General features: G+C 48.3%; 2 protein-coding genes across 2 annotated transcripts; one reads left to right on the top strand and one right to left on the bottom strand.

Moving 5' to 3' along the window:
* Positions 1-3,457: 3,457 nt before the first annotated feature.
* PpBr36_00686 (uncharacterized protein) lies at positions 3,458-5,354 on the top strand (the record flags this gene model as incomplete). The annotated part of the gene is made up of 4 exons (XM_029887877.1): positions 3,458-3,576; positions 3,681-4,535; positions 4,799-5,090; positions 5,172-5,354. 4 exons carry the CDS (start codon positions 3,458-3,460, stop codon positions 5,352-5,354), a joined length of 1,449 nt encoding a protein of 482 aa, XP_029750696.1.
* Positions 5,355-14,543: 9,189 nt separating this feature from the next.
* On the bottom strand, positions 14,544-15,907 carry PpBr36_00685 (uncharacterized protein; the record flags this gene model as incomplete). Its single annotated transcript, XM_029887876.1, has 4 exons — positions 14,544-15,116; positions 15,189-15,413; positions 15,530-15,683; positions 15,786-15,907. The coding sequence occupies 4 exons, from the start codon at positions 15,905-15,907 to the stop codon at positions 14,544-14,546; spliced, it is 1,074 nt and encodes a 357-aa protein (XP_029750695.1).
* Between the last annotated feature and the right edge of the window lie 1,041 nt (positions 15,908-16,948).

Here is a 16,948-nt window from a genome sequence, read left to right as displayed (position 1 = left end):
CCAAGTAAAGCTCCAGCCTGGTTTACCCGCCCAAGAAACATATGCATGGGTATATTTTACGCAGTATTGAGTCTCCAAATGGTGGCGTCGGGGTTTGGTCTCTGACGTTTCCGCGAGTTTCCTTTTCCAAATGCATGTCTTTCCTGCTCAACGGCTCCGATCGAAAGCCGGTACCTGGGAGGCTCGTTAAGGTGCATGAAATTGTGGACATTATTCCACATTCATCATCTTTGTAAAACAGCAGGGGTCACTGTTGGTTCATGACTGACAGTCGAATCTTGTTCATATTTCTAGTAGGTAGCTTCGGGGTTTGACATAGAAAAAAGATGGGATGAATTACTACCCAGTTACTTTGCACATATTTAGGACAAGGTAGGCATATGCACGGCATGCAATGGTGCAACGAGATCTCAATTTCTCTCAGGGGTGTACGGTAACCTGATGGGCATGAAATTGAACTTGGCTTGTACTCGTTCGGTTGTTAGTGAGCCTATTCAACGTGGCTTTCTCGTGTTTTGTGTTGCAGTTGTGCTACGCAGTCTTCAGTAGAGCTGTGCATTGCAACTAGCCGTAGCAGGTTGAGGTTCTTTTCGTGTGTGGGTAACGCAATGCGTTTGATTCCATCGTCTACCTTGTGCCACAAGGGATCGTGAAGAAGAAGCAAAAAAAAAAAAAAAAAAAAAAACCATATGGTGGGATGATGTGGAACCCAGTAACAATTCGCAACGTCAAGCTCCTCTAGCGTTGCTAATCCTCTTGCGGGGACCCCTGTTTCCGCCCAGGGGACCCCTAACTGTGGTAGGCGCTGACCGATGACGAGAAGTCGATCAATATGCAAACAAACCGTAGCAATTGGACAGAATCTTACTCGAGAGGCTGTCCACTGGCGTGTTACACAGCACTGTCAAAAGTCGAGACCCTTCCTCAAGGACAGGGTTCTATCTTGTGACTTTTATCTGAGTTGCATCCAGGTTCGCTTGCTTACAGCGATCCTCACGCAGTACTTTCCGGACAGTCTACTGGTCCGAGGAAGGAAGGGCTACAGTGACGAATATTGTAGAAAAGCATGTGCGCAGTTGAATCGCACAGGTAATGAATATTGTTGAGGTACTTTGGTATACTGCACTTCGGAAGTACAGACCGGTCATCTAGTGACTGACGACAACGAGATGGAAAACAAAACATGCGGCTACACTGGCTTCTGCAACACTATCTAATTTAGCACCTGGCTATAGTAACCTCAACGGAGGGACGCCGCATCTTGCACATCTTTGCCTACGGAGTACAGCACATGCGATGATCCCTGCTTGCCGAGCACGCGCCGTTGAAGAAGCAAAAGAAAGCACCCGAGCGCTCAATGGCTCTCGGCCGGCCGCCACCGATTGCAGAAGCAATAAGGATAATAAACATGGTAAAAAAAAGAAGTCGAGAGGGGATAAAAAAAAGACTTGCGCCAAATGGTGTCCACTGGATCGCCTGCGGCTACTCATTAGGCGCCCCCACAGCGTCGAATAGCGAACTCCATTGCTCCATCAGCAGGCAAAAGCGACGACTCCATTCCGATCTGAGATTCGCCGGCCACGCCCACGCCCACTCGTGTCCAATGCTCCAGTGGTGGACCATTTGAAGCGCCCAGTCCTTGCTGCCCTGCTCATACGCGAGAGAACGGGGCCAAATGCCCAGGGTCTTATCCTCCTCTCAAGCACCAAGGCTCGTGAGATCCTCTTTTATTAGGGTGGACTTGGTCCCGAGGTGGCGTCGGCAACACAGATTCCAACATGCATTAGCTGTGGTCGTTGGTTCACTATAACTTGCAAATTTTGCTTGCCGCCGCGGGAAAGTAATAGTAATAATATTCATGACAATAAGAGAGAAAAAAAAAAGAAAATAAAGAAAGAAAGCGGGAAAATAAAATACTTTCGCTTTTTTACGAGCTGAATTTTTTGTTTGGTACCTAGGACTGTACATGTACGCTCGTTCAATTTTCGGTGCCCCCCTGCCGACCAGACATGGAGGCTACACGGCGCGCTGCAACAAGCTTCACCAGTCACTTTGCCGAGAATACATGCAGGGGTTTTCCTTTTCTATCTCTTTTGCAAGCATCGTCTCGCGGTAGATATTTAGGAGGAGTTTGTGGGCGTTTTAAGTCTTGGCAGTCAAATTCTTCTGGAGCTCGCCTTTTGCTCTGCTAAGAAGAGCTAATTTTCTCTTCTCTAGTAATACAAAGTTCGTGCGAGTATAGTTGGTCAGTGAGCATTCTCAACGTTTGACTGGCGGAGATCTCCAGTATCGAATTTTTTAGGCTCTCGACATTTCTCCAACTGTGATACCTACTTCCCAATTTGACGATCGTGTCCAGGGCAATAAAACAACGATCAAATAGTAACAAACCAATCTTCAAATAAACCAGAGCAAATAAACAGTTCTAATAATTCTTGAGAAACCATATTACTTGCTGCATTTTGTGCGTCTGATTTTGTTGTCGTTTGTGGCCAAGTCCAACGAATTGGAGGTACATGCAATCGAATATCCACGCCCCCTCCCTTCCCCTCACCTTTATTGTATCTACTACCTTGTAGCTCCACCCACAGCACCCATTCAGACCCTTGCTAGTACGAGTGTGGTGCTTAAGAAACGCACACCCCTCCTAACCGGGGTTTACGCGATCCGCTACTGGGTCGAGTTGGATGGAGCTTACAGTGACGAATTGGTTGTACAAGAGACAAGGGGAAAAAACGACAGAGAAAAGAAGAAAAAAAAAAAAAAAGGATGGTACACTTTCAACAGCTACTCCTAGTTCGAGTGGTCAATTTGAGATACATTTACCATATTTTTATTCGCATGGCCCCATAAGTTCAGCTTGAAGGTAAGTACTCAGTGCGTATTTTTCTCCAGTTTTGGTCACGGCGCTACCCTACCAACTCGGCCGTTCAAGATCGTCTCCGCTCACTGCAACCCTTTTTTTTCGAGCAGCTCATACATACATTCCATGGAGCATGCACGGGTAACCAACCAGCCGACTTTGCCAATATCGTATATATCCTGAGCCTTCCTCCTCTCCTACTCCTGGCCCTATCTTCCTCTCAGCTTTCTCCTAACCCGTCTCTTTTTGTCCTTGTTCCTCTCGAGGTCAATTGGTGTGTTGTTTTTCATGTGCTGTTAGCTGGTATTTGATTAGGTTCTTATTTTACTTTTTCTTTTCGCTTTTCTGTATCATACCTTCTTTGCCCTTCCTCCTCACGGCCTAGGTTAGCCTCACTCGTCCAACCTCCGGTCTCGCCCGCGCATCCTATCTCGTCCAGGCCGCCTACAGATTTTATCTCCCGCCCGGAGACTGTTAGGTATTCCGGACTGTCTATCGTTTTACCACCGAGGATTGTTCGAAACTTTTCCTACAGAAGGGATTCATTGCATATCTGGGTGACTCTACACAAACGATACTTGAGGCACTCCCGCAATGGCAACTCCGATACAAATTACGACCTTGCCAGTATGGCCACTCACCTTCCTTGAGGATGCCGTTGTATATATTTCGGCATTATTCACACCCTGGTTTGCAGCATTTTGCGTATTATGGTGAGTATCTTGATCTACCGCCTCGCCCCCCCAAAAAAAAAAAGACGAAAAAAAAACATATAATTTGTGTGGACTAACCTCCTTTCCTTTCCAACTCACCAAAGGCTGCATAGATACGTTAGACTCATTGTCCACTGCTACAGCCACTGGACTTACAAGTCTAAACCTATCCCAAACAAGCCCTCTTACACATCAGATGATGTTACGGTGGTGATTCCCACGATCCACGACAACTTTGATGAGCTCCGGCCCTCGCTTGAAAGCATTCTGGCCACAAAGCCGCACGAGCTGATTATGGTCACGACGGCCAACAAGTTTGAGGATCTGCAGAGGGTTGTAAAAACTCTCTCCTCTTCCAACATCCGCATCTTCTGCACTCAGTACGCCAACAAACGCATCCAGGTGTGCGAGGCCCTGCCCAAAATTACGACCCGCATTACCATTATGGCCGACGACGACGTGACCTGGCCATCAACCATGATGCCGTGGATCCTGGCCCCATTTGAGGACCCGAAAATTGGAGGTGTCGGCACATGTCAGCGGGTAAAGAGGGTTAGGGAGGGAGGACTTGCGCTCAGTATATGGAACTGGCTGGGCGCCGCCTACATTGAGCGTCGCAATTTTGAGATTTCTGCAACGCACAATATGGATGGCGGTACATCTTGCATGTCGGGTCGAACTGGCGCCTACCGATCTGAAATCCTCAGAGATTACGAGTTTCTTGAGGGATTCATGAAGGAGGAGTGGTGGGGCAAGATCCTCAAGGCCGACGATGACAACTTTGTGAGCCGCTGGCTCGTCAGTCACCAGTGGAAGACGTGGATTCAGTACGACCAGGAATGTGAGCTGGAAACCACGCTTGAGAACAACCACAAATTCCTCTACCAATGCTCAAGATGGGCCAGGAGCAACTGGCGCAGCAACTGGACCAGCCTGGTCAAGGAGCGTTATGTGTGGAAGTGAGTCTTATTTTTCTCCTCTTTTGTCTCCATCTTTTTCCATGGCCCCCAAATGCGCCTTATACAAACGGTAGCCCTATGAGAAAAAAGCCCCCCTTTCATACTATATTGTACCCATGCCTTGCCCGCAGCAATGGCTTTTCTCTTATATACCCCGGTCCCTTAGCTCGACCAATCGGTTGCATCGTGGGCTCGGCTCGCCCCCCTGACTTGTTATCCGAACCTAGAAACTGACCCACATTTCTTTTGTCTCTCGTCCACAGGCAACAATGGTGGTGCACATATGCGTTGCATATTGCAACCTTCACCTCGCTCGCCTTCGTCTTCGACTTTCTCATCCTGGCAGCCCTCTGGTGGGGCGCCGAAGATTGGAAGCCGGTGAACCGAACCCGTGCCCTTTACGCCCAACTCGCATTTCTCGCCTTCTCCAAGGTTGTCAAGCTCGTTGGCCTCTTCCGCCGCCACCCGGCCGACATCATGTTCCTCCCCGTGTCCATCGTGTTTGGATACTTCCACGGCCTCATCAAGATCTATGCTGGCCTAACTCTTAATATGGTAAGCATTAACTGATCACTCATATATATTAAGACTGATCCGAAATTATCTGACACTGATCTTGGCATTTCCTTTTTGTAGACATCATGGGGAAGCCGAACAGACGGAGACACCGACGATGCACACCGTCTTGCGCCAGGCCCGGTCCGATGTTCTAGCCTCAACACGCCCCGGAGCGAGCAAAAGCTTCCTCACTACGTTCAGGAGCACGAATTTATCAACGAGAAGCAGCAAATGCGGGAAGAGGAGTGGGAGCACCTGTGATGAGCACCATAGATGGATGCCTCACAGGAGTGCCCTCGTGCCCTCATATGGCCCTCTTTCTTTCTTTTTTTTAACGCCTTATGGAATGAACGAAATTGATGACTTTTTTTTTCTTTCTTTTATTTTTCTCACAAAATCATTGGGTTTGGGGCACCTAAAAAGAAAACAAGGAAATAGAAAGGGATCAGACAGGATGGGGAGGTATAACAGGACTCAACATCTCATAGCCCCTTTTGGGGGTTGGTAGATGGGGCCATCGTTGCCTTGTCTCGATCCCTCTTGCATTTTCTTATTATCTTATTTTTTCATGATCTCGGATAAAGGGGTTCTTTGGCGTTTTCTTTGCTTCTACTGGCATGGGTTTTTCCACAAGGAGTTCTTTAGGGACTGTATGGCTTCAACTGCATGGGCCATCCCCTCTCTTCTAGGAATGGGTGATTTTGGTTTCTCAAGAAAAACAAAATACGGGGCATTTTCAAGGTTCAAAACTTTACTTGTTGTCTCTTTTTCTTCTTAATCTTATTCTCTTCAGCTCAACTCGGAGGGGCAGAAGGTGCACAAAAAGGACTGGTGAGACATTGCTAGCTCCAACTTGGGTTGCACAGGGTCTAATAATCACTCAAATTCTCCTTGCTCTCTCTTCCCTAAATCATCTGAACGGCTCGGCTGGAGATAAAAAAAAAAAAAAGTTCCTGCATGTGGCCGGAGTTTGGGCGAGCACCAGGGTACATTTGGCGCGGATAAAAGGTGGTACAAGGAAGGCAAAAGATTGGCCAATGGCCTGGGAAAAAGGGACGAGGACTTAAGTAGTGAATAAACAGACGATAATAATACGAGGGTATAGATACATACCACTTGAGATGACAAAGAATCCGTCATTGCCTCGCAGCACCCTGCATAAGTCCCGCTTGAGATCATGCACTTTTTTGCCAGCCGTATCCTGGTTCGTAAGGGCGAGTAGTTGGTTGGCTGCGAACCTTTCAACACGTCGGTTCATTTTCCACTCATGTCTATACACTTGCAATACTTTCTTGGCTTTGGTGTCTCCTGATACAGACTTTTTTTTTTACTCCAAGGCCGGAAAGAAAAGATGATACTACATGACAGGCAAGTGAACCAAGGCAAGAAGCAGAAGACCCAGCGTCCCAGGCATACATGTCAATGCAAGGAGCATAATACGCTGTGGTAACAAGCTCACTTTGATTGGATCTGGGATCTTGCTTCAAGGTTGCAACACACAAGGTGTTCCCCGTATAATGCGCGTCATACGCCACAATACGGGGACCGGAACACGTAATAACTGGGGGTAACAGGTCTAGGAGGGGAGAGATGGTGGGGGGTGTTGAGCAGAGAAAGAAAAAAAGACCAAGACCTGCTCACGCGGCTGAATTTTTTTTTCATTTATTTAAAGTGGTGCCATTGTAGATTCAGGGAGCCCAACAGATCACAAAAGTAAAAAGTTGCCTTTTCGGGGTTATTTTCTCTCTCTTATTCACTGAGGTGGAACTGGGGGCGTGGGTTGAGGTTCTTTGGCTACCAGGGGCCAGGGCAGGCGATCGACATCCCGCCAATTAAGCATCCGAGACCGGTGAAGAAATATACCACAATGGGGTGGACAGGGCCTTGTGTTTGGGCATGGGCCGGACGAAGGGTGTGTGTCTGTTACCTCGCTGTGTGATGATGGTGGTGTAGTATTGGTGTGGTGGGTCTCTCTCACTACACTGTCTCGGCCTCTTTCTTTCTTTTCTTCATTCCCTGGCTTGTGACGGTCTTGGGGTGGATGGCTTTTGAAGGTGGAAAACAGAACCCTTACTTACTTAGCAGGAATATGTTTTAACCCCATCGCAATTCCTTGGAAATATCAACATTTGATGCTGCAGAATGTGGAGCAGCAGATGTCTAGTTGAGACATCAGCAATGGCACACGCATCTAGTAAGATAAACGGCGTCGTTTTTTTTTTCTCTCTTCTTCTTTTGCCACTATGAGATATTTGAGGGGCAAAAAAATAGACACAGGCCTATGTAGTAGGGACTCCGGTCAGACAATCACTTGGCGGGAAGTAAGCATGTGCTTTACTACCTGACCTAGCCTAGGTCGAATGCTTAGCTGATGACAGACGTTTTTGTTTCTGCTTACTTTGACGCCCAATGGACGTTTTGTTTCCTTAGCACACCTTATAATTTTAGTCTGGATTAGAAACCCCATCTCATAATTTATCAGCCACGCCCGCTTGCGGTCTGCAGTTACTCAGACAGTCGCACGACAAACACCACCCCCATTTTACGGCCGCGTCATTTCCGTCCGCTTGCGAGATATATCGGACCCCCAGTTGCGAAGAAAAAAGACCCACGAGCAATGCTGCTGTGATATAACATGGAAAGTGTACCGCGAACAGGTTTCGACCCCCACGCCATGGTAGAGTTGCTTGCTTGCAAGTTTGGACGAGTAGCAAATACCACAAATATACGGGAACGGTACATTTGATGTGGGGATATATTCGCTCTTTATTATACTTGGCTGACGGACGAAATTCTCCATGGGAGACAATCAACCAAAAAAAAAAAAAAAAAAGACTTAGAGGCATAAATACATCAATAACTAACGCGCAAAATAAGACGAAACAAACAGAGCAAAAGATACAAATCATTACGCAAAGTACCCTAGGCATCTTTCCTGTACTGGCTTCCTTTCCTGGAGGTACAATCCCCTCGCCTCTCGCGTTGATTCGGCAAGCCACACCCCCTGGGATATCCTTGTTTCAATGATCGTAGACAGGGATCTGAGGTGTCAACAAGGAATAAAAACGATAAAAAAGATGACTGGCATGAAATTCAATCAAGAGTTGGTGTACATGTACTGTACAGTAGCTCCGAGCAATGCGCACAGACAATTTTTTGTGTATACGTAAGGGGGTCAAGGATGCGGCTTGATCAAAAACAATAATAACGACACTTTTCTCGAGGTGGGATGACGGATTGGAGGGGTGTTAGCAAATATATGCAGGGATGGTCCCTGTAATTCAAAAATGGCTTCGTTCAACATGAGGGGCTTGGAGGGGCTGGATTTATGCAGCTGGCTCTTTTCAGTCGAAGTGGGAGTAAATAATGACCCCGGGCAGGCAGTTTGTTTGTTGTTGCTGAAGAAATTTTGCATATCGCCTCTAACTGCGATTATGAGCAGCTGCATTGTCCTAGTCAAGATCAACAAATAGTATTTCAACACTTGTCCCACGAAGCGCAAAAAGGCAGACGGCGGAGGGGGNAAAAAAAAAAAACAGCACTTTCAAGTCTGCAATCGCACCTACCTGCCTAGCTGCATATAATCCAATAGCCGTTGCTGTTTAACACTGCAAACGAATGTAGCACCACATAGGAAGGAGGGCGGGCGGGGTCGGGCGTATCGTTTCGTTTGTACTTACCTGTTAAAGCCATCATCGCCGCGAAGCACCCTAAGCTACTTGTAGATAGTCAAACGGACTCGGCCAAGCAAAGCCTCGAGTCAATAGTAACACGAATGAGGGTCCAAATGTCGCAGCAACAGGCTTCAATTCTCTTGTTTTTCCCCTGGTAAAGCCACTAAGTGCTGTAGTGCTTATTGGCTTGGTATCCTCTTTTTTTTCTCTCTCTCTCTCTCTTTCTCTCCCTCTATCTGCATACGGTTGCATTTGCTTGGCTTTTTCTTCTTGTGGGCGTTTGCATGGCATGCGAGTTGTCGACTCAGAAAAATGCGGTTCTGAGGCCATGTCCCCTAAAATGCCACCATCGTTTTGCAAGCAAGCAAGAAACCCCAGAATCAAACGGCCAAAAAACCAACAACCGGTAGATTCACGGCAATAGAATCAGTCATCAGATACTTAGGGCACTGGACCACTTGTAAAAGGTTTTGTGAAGGGGGGAAAAAAAGACGGATTTGATCATTATTCATGGGTGAATCAAATCAATCAATCAATCAATCACATTGTCATACTGATCATGCCATCCATCCATCTTTTTTTGATCTCGATACGGCTCATCATTGGACCGATCCGGACCAAAAGGCCCCCTACCCCGTTCCCTCCCACACAATCAGGCTATAGCTGATCCATCACAGTCGCAGCCTCTTCCAAGTGCATGACTGCCCCGCGGCAGGTAGCGAAGCAGCCATCAGTCATTTAGGCATTTATTTCGTGTTGCATCACGCACTCTGCAAAGACGAAATGAGCTGTCACAAATGTCGGGTTTTGGGTCCCGTTTGCGTAAAAACAAAGGGAGAGAAGTCTGGGCGCACCACTTCGCATCTGATATCCCTCTTGTTGCAGGCTGGCTATATTCACCAAAGTCACTGGCATTAGTCATAGACGGGAGCTTTCGTCTTTTGGCGGTGTTTTTAGTGCAACACCTCCTGCTTACAGCTGATGTTGAAGAAATCCACCAACAAACAAGCAGGGCTAGCAATGTTCAAAAATTATAGTTCGCATCGCTAGGATAAGTCTAGGTCGAGGAGAGACAACAGGGAAAAAAAAGTCATGGTATCGTGTCTCGCAATTGCGGTTGACAAGTCACGGACTTTGGTCTGCGACCGAGGCAGCTCCAAGTTCGCTTTGCCCGGGCTAGAGACGGCGCTAACTCGGCTCGATGCCCAAGCCCAAAAGAATTTACCGACAATCTGGCTGGCTGCTTGCTTGCTTGAGTCAAGTTTTGGCCGCCGAAAATATTTCCTTGTTTTCACAATTCAAAGCCGCCGGGGCCGCCGCGATGGGCGCGCTTTGCATCCCTCTACTCAGACACCGGCCGGGACTAGTTCTGGAACCAAAACACAAAAACAAACCCCCCGTCGGCCGAGGCTGGGACGTCGGCAGTCCGGGCTCCCCCTCCGTCCTCTAAACGTTGATGGAGCCATCTGATGGGTTGGGCAAAAGACAGCTACGGACAAAAGAGGCTGGCTGCACACACCACCACCAGTTATTATCCTTATTAATAACCGGAGCCCTGCAAGCTCAAATTCCCGCCCGGCAGGCTCACTGGTGCAGAAATTCCAGACCATTCTATGTATGGTATCTGTAAGACGATAAGCGATACCCAGACATAGAGCGTTCCCAAGATGGTCTCTTGCATTTTGTTCATCCCACCACCATCGATGGATGCATCCTATGGATGCAGTACATACAGTAGCAGTAGCAGGCCAGCTGCGATATCGATGAAACTACTGTTTTTTTTTCCTCTTTTTGCACAGCCAGACAAATCGGTACACTGGTTGATATGAGGCCGAAACTCTGCATGCACGTTTTATTTTCTTTTCTTTTTTTCCCCCGTCATAATCCTGCTATTACAAAATGCCGACTCTGCACCCCACAACTCTTTCACTATTCAAACCCATCAAGGTGCTCCATCGACGGTCCTACAGGGCCGCGGCTTTTTTTTCACATTCAAGAATTATTTGTCTTTTTTCCACATGCCCTTTTTGCTCAAAAAACGTCATGCTCTGCAGCTCGGAGGATTCTGAGCTAGTTAAAAAAGGGTCTGGCCAATATTTCTTGTCTTGCCTGCAGCACGTCACTGCCATGGATAGGTTGATTGTTTTACCATCAAGGACAATGTGGACTATGCATTGTACTGGATCCTTTTTCTTCCCACATCGGCAGAGTCTTGCCCTTTAATGACAACTGCCGAAGGCCGATGAAGAAAGAAGTGCTGTGCACATAATCAAGGCCCCCTTGGGTCTGCTGAGATACCTTGCAAGCTTCACTGGAGCTACTGCGGTAACGACCTGTTTATGCACTCTATGTGCAGTAATAGCAAGCCATCTTCTACTTGTCTGTAAACACATGGCATCAAGACGTTGGTGTTTCATTTAGATTCAAGCCGCTAGGGCACACACCAAGAGGGAGAAAGAAACCCCCCCTGGGGAAGAAGCAAAAGAATAATCTGCAACCTACCGAGGGATAGCTTACTCACCCTCCCAAATCACCCACCACCCTTCTGTTGGGTCCAGCTAACGAATGCGCAGCGAAAAAAAAAGAGAGAGACAGAGAGGAAGCAAGGGAAAAGAAACACCCACTCCATATAACCCCTTCAAGTTACTTGCATTATTTCTCGCATGCTGCATCCCCGCTACTGCAGAAATCGTTTCCCTCGGCTATACTGGTCGCCAAAGGAGGGGCGTGAGGGCCCACAACAGAAAAGAAAAAAAAAAGAGTAGCCATCTTGGGTTCTTCAAAGTACTAGGTACTTAGTTTTGTTCAAAATGGCATGACAAAATAGAAAAGAATGGCCAACCACATCCCACGGCTATGGGCTGGTTAGACAATGGAGGGGGAGTGTGCATGGCCAAGGTAGGCAAGTCGATGCAAGTTGGAACTTTCTCGTCCTAGCGTGTTGCCCGAATCGGAATGGTGGTGGGAGGGAAGGGCTGTGGGAGATGGCCCCTGTTCTGGCCCTTTCTTTTATTTTATTTTTTATTTTCTTTTTATTGCTGCCTTTTTTATTGCCTGTTGCATCCATGAGGGATCTCTCTTGCATCATCTACCTGGCAGTTTCTGCCGCCGTTGTATTCCAAGATGCGTCTCTTGGATAGCAGCCCGTGCACGATATGATAATTTGCCATGAATGACGATTGTGGGATGGGGAAATTGAAAAGATGCATGTTGTCGGTACCCATAACGTCCCAGGTCAAGTACCCAGGGAGGCTCGTGACCCGTACGGGCTACGCTTTCAAAAACCGTAGGGACCGACCGAATATTCACCAAGATGATTTGGCTTGCTTTGATGATGGGAGTCACCGCTCATGAGAGCAAGCTCCAGCATGCAGAAACGGTAAAATATCGTGAGTATCAGCCAAGGACCGTTGCGCCTTGGCGCAGTACTGGATCTAGCACTAGCTATTTTTGCAGTAGCGCGTTTGTCGGTTTCCCCCCTTCTATCTTTACCTAGTATTCTTTCCTCTTTTATCTCTTTTTTCCATCTTGTTGTGCTGCCTGATCTTCAACCAGAAACCTAACTTGCCTGTAACCCCCCCTGGACAAGGGGACTGCTACGATGACGCGGAGCAAAAGGTTAAGATAGGTAACCCTAGGTTGAATCCCGAACTGTACCAAGATTTCAATATTTTTGATTCCGAAATCAGGATACGATACCACACCTAGATCCAACAAATGCGGCTTATGGACGATCTGCCCGTCTCAGCACATACCAAGTCTCTGAGGGAATCATGACATGGGCTCACTCCCCCTTCACTACGTGTTATCCTTCTTCATTCCATCCAGCATCTGCGCTGCCTTGTATTCTGCAGTATCAGGGTCTAAAGACATGTCAATCGCGCCGTGCGTTCTTTTCCTAATCAAGGCCTCCTCAAATCTGTCCCTGGAGACAAAATATGACTAGCAGTACTGCAGTGCTCGCTGTAGGACGAAACGGGGCCTCGGGGCGTCAGTCCAACTCGCAAAGCAGGCCCGGGCCAGTTAAAAAGCCGCAATCTGGCCCCCGATTCTGATGCCGAGGGAGTCGGTCTCTATATCGGGCCTGGGGTTGTGGTCCAGATCCAGCAGTGGGTCGACTTCCTTCCTGGGAAGTCTGGATGATGCATGGCCCCCTCCCTGCTCGGTTCAGCTGATGGACGTTCGTAGCTGTGAAGCTTCGGAGAACGTATAGGCACCCCGGTTACGCGCCAATCCGGAGCGCAGATCGTGATTGCGGGCTTTGGGGCGTTTGTATGGATCCACTGGGAATTTGAGGTTCCTTTCAAGTTTTCGTCGGCGCGAAGTGGTGTCTGTTTTGAGGAATATGGCCAGCGGCAAAAGAGCAAGGCACGGGGGGAAAAGGTGATAAATGCCGGATGCTCTTGTTGGCCTCGAATAGGGGACTGTCGGCGTCCAAAAGAGGTCATGCTGCTGACCATTTCATTGGGCTTTATTTGAGATCCTGGGTTGAAAGAAGTGTGATCGTGGACAAGGTCCCACAGTCAGCTTTAGAGTACATCTAATCTAGATAGATTCTTTCCGCTCCACAAAACTCTGGCGCCAGCCGTGCACTCTCCCAAAGTATGTTGTAGCCCCGGGCGAGGTTCAATAAGTCGATCCCAAGTATGGCCAATCATGAAAGCCAAATGAGTCAGAAACTTGGAGGCTAATTTATACATCTGGTCGTGAGGACTCTGAAAACCTGCCCAAGTAGACAGGACTCGGAAAGTCCAACCGGCTTTATAACTATACAACCCAATAATGAAAACGGCTCAAAGAAACTTTGGAGAAGAAGTAAAGTTGGCAAATCCTACGATTGTGGGAGGGCCCAGAGGTCCAAGTGAGATGAACTGTCAGATAAACTGCTCAGATAAGCCACATTGTTTTCGACCTAAACAGATTGCTCACTTTAGGCATGAGTATAGCTACCTAGCTTTTGAAGTGAAACCACTCATGGCAGATATGCTACCTGGGAGAAAGCCTCCGTGCTGCGGGCTGATCAAGACTCAATGACCAACCTGTTCCTATCTAGATACTTTGCCTAGCTCGCAGTTCCTCTTAAGCGAGTCCTAATCATATCACAAAGGTTTAGATACCATGAAATGAAAGTGTCGGATTTTTTTTTTTTTTTTTTTTTTTTTTTTTTTTTTTTTTTTTCCATTTCGCGAACCCCCGCGATACTCGAGAATCAGGTCTGCCCACACTTTGACAAAGCCGGAACGCTGAGAGGTACTCACCCAGCTCATTGTTGTCGGTAACGAAGTATTGTGTCGACTGTAACTTAGCCAAGGCCTTTCCAGGGGACAGTAGCACTTGCCTGTTGGGTTTGTACGAGGAATGACAGGAAAAGCCTGGGGTTTTGCTAAACTCAGTTGCTATGACCAGGAAGCCATTACTTCTGCGTCTGAGCAGGAGACTACTTGCTACCTCACAACCTTTCTAGCGTCTTTTCTCCCCTTTTTGGTTTCCTTCCTTTTTGGGACTATCTGAGCTCGGATCACACATATCATCCAAGCCGAGGTATGCTAATGCTAACCAGCCGAAATGAGTGGCGTCGTGTTCAAAAGTCCCTATGTGGTATATGCAGTAACTGATATTTACATCCAAAGTCATGGTCTCTTGATTGGCAGGGTAGGCGGTTGAAGAAGAAAAAACCATGACGGTCATTATAACCGCTGAAAACAGCCGCCCCAAGCATCATGATCGGAAACCTCCTCTCTAGAAGGACAAAACACGAATCGTGTCTGTCCTAGAGTTAGTAGAGAGATTCGTACTTGTAGCACAGCGGACCCTTTCGCACGTGCAGCAGCTCGCCGGCCTTGAACTGGACGCGCTGGTCGGCCAGACCGACCCAGACGGGGGTGTCGAGGGTGGCGTTGCCGCCGAGGGCGTTTGCATAGTCAAACATGAAGAGGGGGCCGTCCATCTCGCGCTCCCTCTTCTTGAGGTTGCGCCTCTGCCACGACCACCACGTCCGGTCCACGTTGCTGTGGTGCAGATAGAAGATGGGGTCTCCCGGAGAGGCATAAGTGTCCGTCATGGTGCCGTACAGCCCGCCCGTGGCCCAGTGGCCCGAAGGGTGGATGGTCTGCGAGTCGGTGACGAACTCGAACGTGCCGTAGTCGCTTATCCGCATGGCCGCGTCCACCTGCGCCCTGCTGCCGAAGCTGGCCAGCGAACGCGGTGAAAAGTCACGACGGATGCAGCGCTCGGGCTTGACGCTGGTGTTGTTGAGCGGGCCGAGCTGCGTCTTGAGGCCTGCAAAGGGCCCGTCCTCGAGGCAGCCGCCGCCGCTACGGTCGGGGAGGTCGAACGGGGGGCCGCCAGCCTGAGTTTTTTTATTTGGGGTTAGTGTCTTTTAGGACCCCAACAAAAGAAAAAGAAGGCAATAAGATCTTACGTGACCAGGCAGCTCAGGGTGGCTCCGGTTGCCGGGGATAAACGCTCCATTGCCGCCAAACCCAAGCTTTTTGTCAAAAACGGGCGACGACAGGAACTTGGCATCGCTCTCCGTATCCAAGGTCCAGTCCCAAAACGGCTGACCGAGCTTGCGGTCCCAACCGCATTCCCACAGCGCCTTTTCGTACTCTACAAGCAGAAGACGATGGAAAGGGTAAAAGATGCCCTGGTAAATATAGTGTTAGTGGACGTCCGGGATGACGATGTTTTATTGACTGGCCAATTGCCCCAAAGACAGACAAAATAACACTAACAATATAAATCACAATCACAAAGACTTACAGTGAAGTGGACGGCCTCAGTCTGAACAATATGCGTGGCAACAAAGTCCTCATACCGGTTGCGAACGGCAGCCATGCCAGCGGTGGGAGGCTTCTTCATCAGGCATTGGACTGCCTTGATATACTGGTCCTTCTGCACGTTGCTCAAGTTGCGCCTGTTTTAAACTCCCACAAATGTTTCTTATCTGATTAGATACTGATCCTAGAAGGAGAGGATTTCCCCTTCTTATGCAGAAGAGATTTTCTTTGAAACGTACCATTCCTTACGCACATACGGATTGGCGCAGACATCTTTACGGGGATGACAACTCTGCGCCGTTACCGAGGAGAACATGGCGAGGAGGGCCACGAGGCCGGTGGTCCAGGATGCAGCAACCATGTCTTCTTGTCGCTTTTCTCCGTCTCTCTTTTTTTTTCCTATTTCTCGTATATCTTCCGAAACTAGTATGCCTCGTTCGGTGTGATAGTGTCGAGCCTCCCCCGTGCAGTCGTTGCAGAATAAAAATAACGAGTGAACAGTAAAAAGAGTGACTTGATGTGGTCGATCGTGAGTTGGACGCGAGCGCACGAGGAGAGAGAGATAAACGGAGCATTTGGGACGGCCTATCTTCCCAGAGCTCACTTTTATAACAGACAACAAACAGCCATTTGGATCTATTTGTCCGGTTCCCGGCATACTGGGTCGGAGTCGGCGCAATGGGCATCGCCGGGCACCACAATTCATTTTATGCAGTTCTTTTGTTCATTATTGTGCAGTGTAACTCGTCCGTCTTTGCGTGGGCAATAAAGTACCAAAATGCATAATCAACCACAGAATGCCAAATTTGATGAGGAACCAGACCTTGTCTGGACCATGTTGGACCTAGGTGGGCTCTTTCAGCTCTGGCGGAGACCAATTGTTGCCAGGCTTGTAATAGCATCGGGACGGGGGTTGGCAGAATTTGTCGCTTTTCCCCATCTAGCGTTCGTATAATACGTATTGGTTATGCTAATGGCATGATCCCGCTGGCCTAATCCCCTTGTTCCGAAGCTTACCTGGGGTTGGAGACAAGATTGGGTTGGACCCTGCGTTTCTGGGGGCAGGAAGGAACCATCGAAAAAAAAAACCGGTTATCCCGACTGAGGCCAAGCTCGTTAGAGGTGCAGGGGGGAAGGAGCTTGACAAGAGAAAGAAAGAGCAATAATTAAGAAAGATGCCTACAGGGGGGCATTTCTGGCAGGCGAGTTGACAAACTTGTCTGCCTTGACCAGTCGAAAAAAATGTTCACGTCAAGGAGGCATGCACTCATTGCACGGGACTTTTTACCAAGACCCCGGCTTCGAATCTCATATCTATTTCGTAACCAAAATCCCTTACGAGAAGAGACCGTATCCACCCCGTTGCAGATGGATGAAATCTGCTGCCAGTGATGGGGGTACG

Source organism: Pyricularia pennisetigena, chromosome 2 (assembly GCF_004337985.1).
Source record: "Pyricularia pennisetigena strain Br36 chromosome 2, whole genome shotgun sequence".
Classification (NCBI taxonomy): domain Eukaryota; kingdom Fungi; phylum Ascomycota; class Sordariomycetes; order Magnaporthales; family Pyriculariaceae; genus Pyricularia; species Pyricularia pennisetigena.
This window is presented reverse-complemented; position numbering and strand designations above follow the sequence as displayed.